Genomic DNA, 2,098 nt, shown 5'->3' on the forward strand with positions numbered 1-2,098 from the left:
GGGCCCTGTGGCAGTGTGCAGGACACGTCCAGAGAGCTGGCCCTGGCCGTGGGGCCCACTATATCCCTGGCATGCTCCATCGCCTCCTCCTGACCCAAGAAGCAGGATTCACCATTTGTGGCCGGGTGCGGTGGCTCACGCCTATAATCCCAGCACTTTGGGAGGCTGAGGCGGGTAGATCACCTGAGGTCAGGAGTTCAAGACTAGCCTGGCCAACATAGTGAAACGCTGTCTCTACTAAAAATACGAAAATTAGCCAGGCATGGTGACTCATGCCTGTAATCCCAGCTACTCAGGAGTCTGAGGCAGGAGAATCGCTTGAACCCGGGAGGCGGACACTGCAGTGAGCTGAGATTGCGCCATTGCACTCCAGCCTGGGAAACAAGAGCGAGACTCTGTCTCAAAAAAAATAAAAAAGGATTCACCATTTGTTACAGAGGATCTTTATTTATAATGCAAAAAAAAGAAATTATAAATCCCATTTTGGACTGTTCCCACATCTGTACAACAACTTATAAAAAACAGCCACTCCACCTGCAAGAAGTTCTTGTTTGTGCTTATGGCAGGGGCATGTGTTTGCACAGCCCGTGGGGCTGGGAAGGTGTGTTTGTCCTGAAGAGAGCCTCTCCCTGGGACCCCAACAGCCAGGACCATGGAGCTCCCTTGCACCAGGCTGGAGTCAGCAAGACCCTGGAGGTGTCAGAGGTCCAGTCCACTCAGCAGGGTCGGGAAACACTGTTCCGGAAGCAGGCAGGCTGGATTCCTCGCTGGTCCTGCCACATCTCTCCCAGCGGAGACCAGATTCGCTCAGTTCCCATCCAGGGTATTCAGCACACCTGCTCCAGGCAGCCACGCCCCCGGACACCTGAAGGTGGGACCCTGCAGCAGGAGCCCACCAGACAAATCCACGACACCTCCTCAGGCTTCCGGGTCGAGTTCTCCATCATCCGGGCACGACCCTGTCTCATCCAACCAGACTAGGAGAAAGAGGGGATGGTGACACCTGGATGTACCCCGCCCCCACCACACCCAGGCCCGCTTCCCTGGGAGCTGCAGGGCTGAGGCCTCTGGGATTCCTTGCTTTCTGGTGTTGCCAGAGGCGGAGATGGGACCCAGCCCAGTGATGCTGGATCCTTCTGGGTGAGTCGGATCCCGGAGCTGCTTAAGTTTCAGAGGAACTCCTCCCAGGGTTCAGGAACCTCCCTAGGGCTCGGACCCTGCAGAGTAACCCTGTGTCTCCCCTCTGCCCACACTGGTCGTGGAAGCAGGCAAAGTGGCATGATCCCATTTTATAGGTGAGGACACAGGCTCAGAGAGGGAAGAGACTATGACAGCTGAGCTAAGGACCTGGGCCTCTGTCTGCCCACACTGGGCTCTCTGATTAGACAGCACTGGGGTGCAGGAGGAGCACTGCAGCAGGAGCCCAGCTCTTCTCCCACCTTGTTGTGTGTCCCTGGGCAAGGCACTGTCCCTCTCTGGACCTGTTTGTTTCCCCATTTCTAAACTAGAGATAAGGGTTGGAATGAGAATTAAATGAGATTTGTGAAAAGCATTTAGCCTGGTGCCAGGCACTTGGAAAGGTCACAGAGGAAGGCACCCCACTGCACCCACCATGGCTCCACCCAGCACCTGCACTGGTCCAACCCAGAGGGGCCTGACAGCTTTCTCCCAGTCACTTGCTCTGCTGGGCAAGCGGAGACCCAAGCTCAGGACATCTGGAAGGGTCTACAGATCCCCCCTCCCAGATAGCCTTCCACGTACCCTACATCAGCCTCATGGGTGCCGTGTCGCTTGCATGGGCCCAGCGAGACCCACGTCACAATGGCTGTCAACTAACTGATGCCACCTGTGGGGAGGGCATCCGGTCTGGGGGCCATGGTGTGAAGTGCAGATCACACAGCCTGGGGCTGCCTCCCCGCTGCATCACTGACCAGCTGCACGGCAAGTGTCTCAGCCTCTCTCAACCTCAGATTACCCATTTCTAAAATCGGGATGCGGCTGGGTGCGGTGGCTCATGCCTGTAATCCCATCACTTTGGGAGGCCCAGGCAGGCGGATCACCTGAGGTCAGGAGTTTGAGACCAGCCTGGCCAACACGA

At 56.7% G+C, this 2,098-nt stretch overlaps 1 protein-coding gene across 1 annotated transcript in view; it reads right to left on the minus strand.

The window, feature by feature from the left end:
* Positions 1-420: 420 nt before the first annotated feature.
* The window catches only part of LOC105533146 (chromosome unknown open reading frame, human C16orf74), a 6,772-nt gene continuing 5,094 nt past the window's right edge, over positions 421-2,098 (minus strand). Inside the window, exon 2 of the mRNA XM_011971498.1 lies at positions 421-977. Within this exon, the coding sequence (XP_011826888.1) occupies positions 919-977 (59 nt within the window). The 3' untranslated portion in view covers positions 421-918. The remainder of the gene's footprint in view (positions 978-2,098) is intronic.

The sequence above is a fragment of the Mandrillus leucophaeus genome, unplaced genomic scaffold, assembly GCF_000951045.1.
Source record: "Mandrillus leucophaeus isolate KB7577 unplaced genomic scaffold, Mleu.le_1.0 Scaffold10, whole genome shotgun sequence".
Classification (NCBI taxonomy): Eukaryota; Metazoa; Chordata; class Mammalia; order Primates; family Cercopithecidae; genus Mandrillus; species Mandrillus leucophaeus.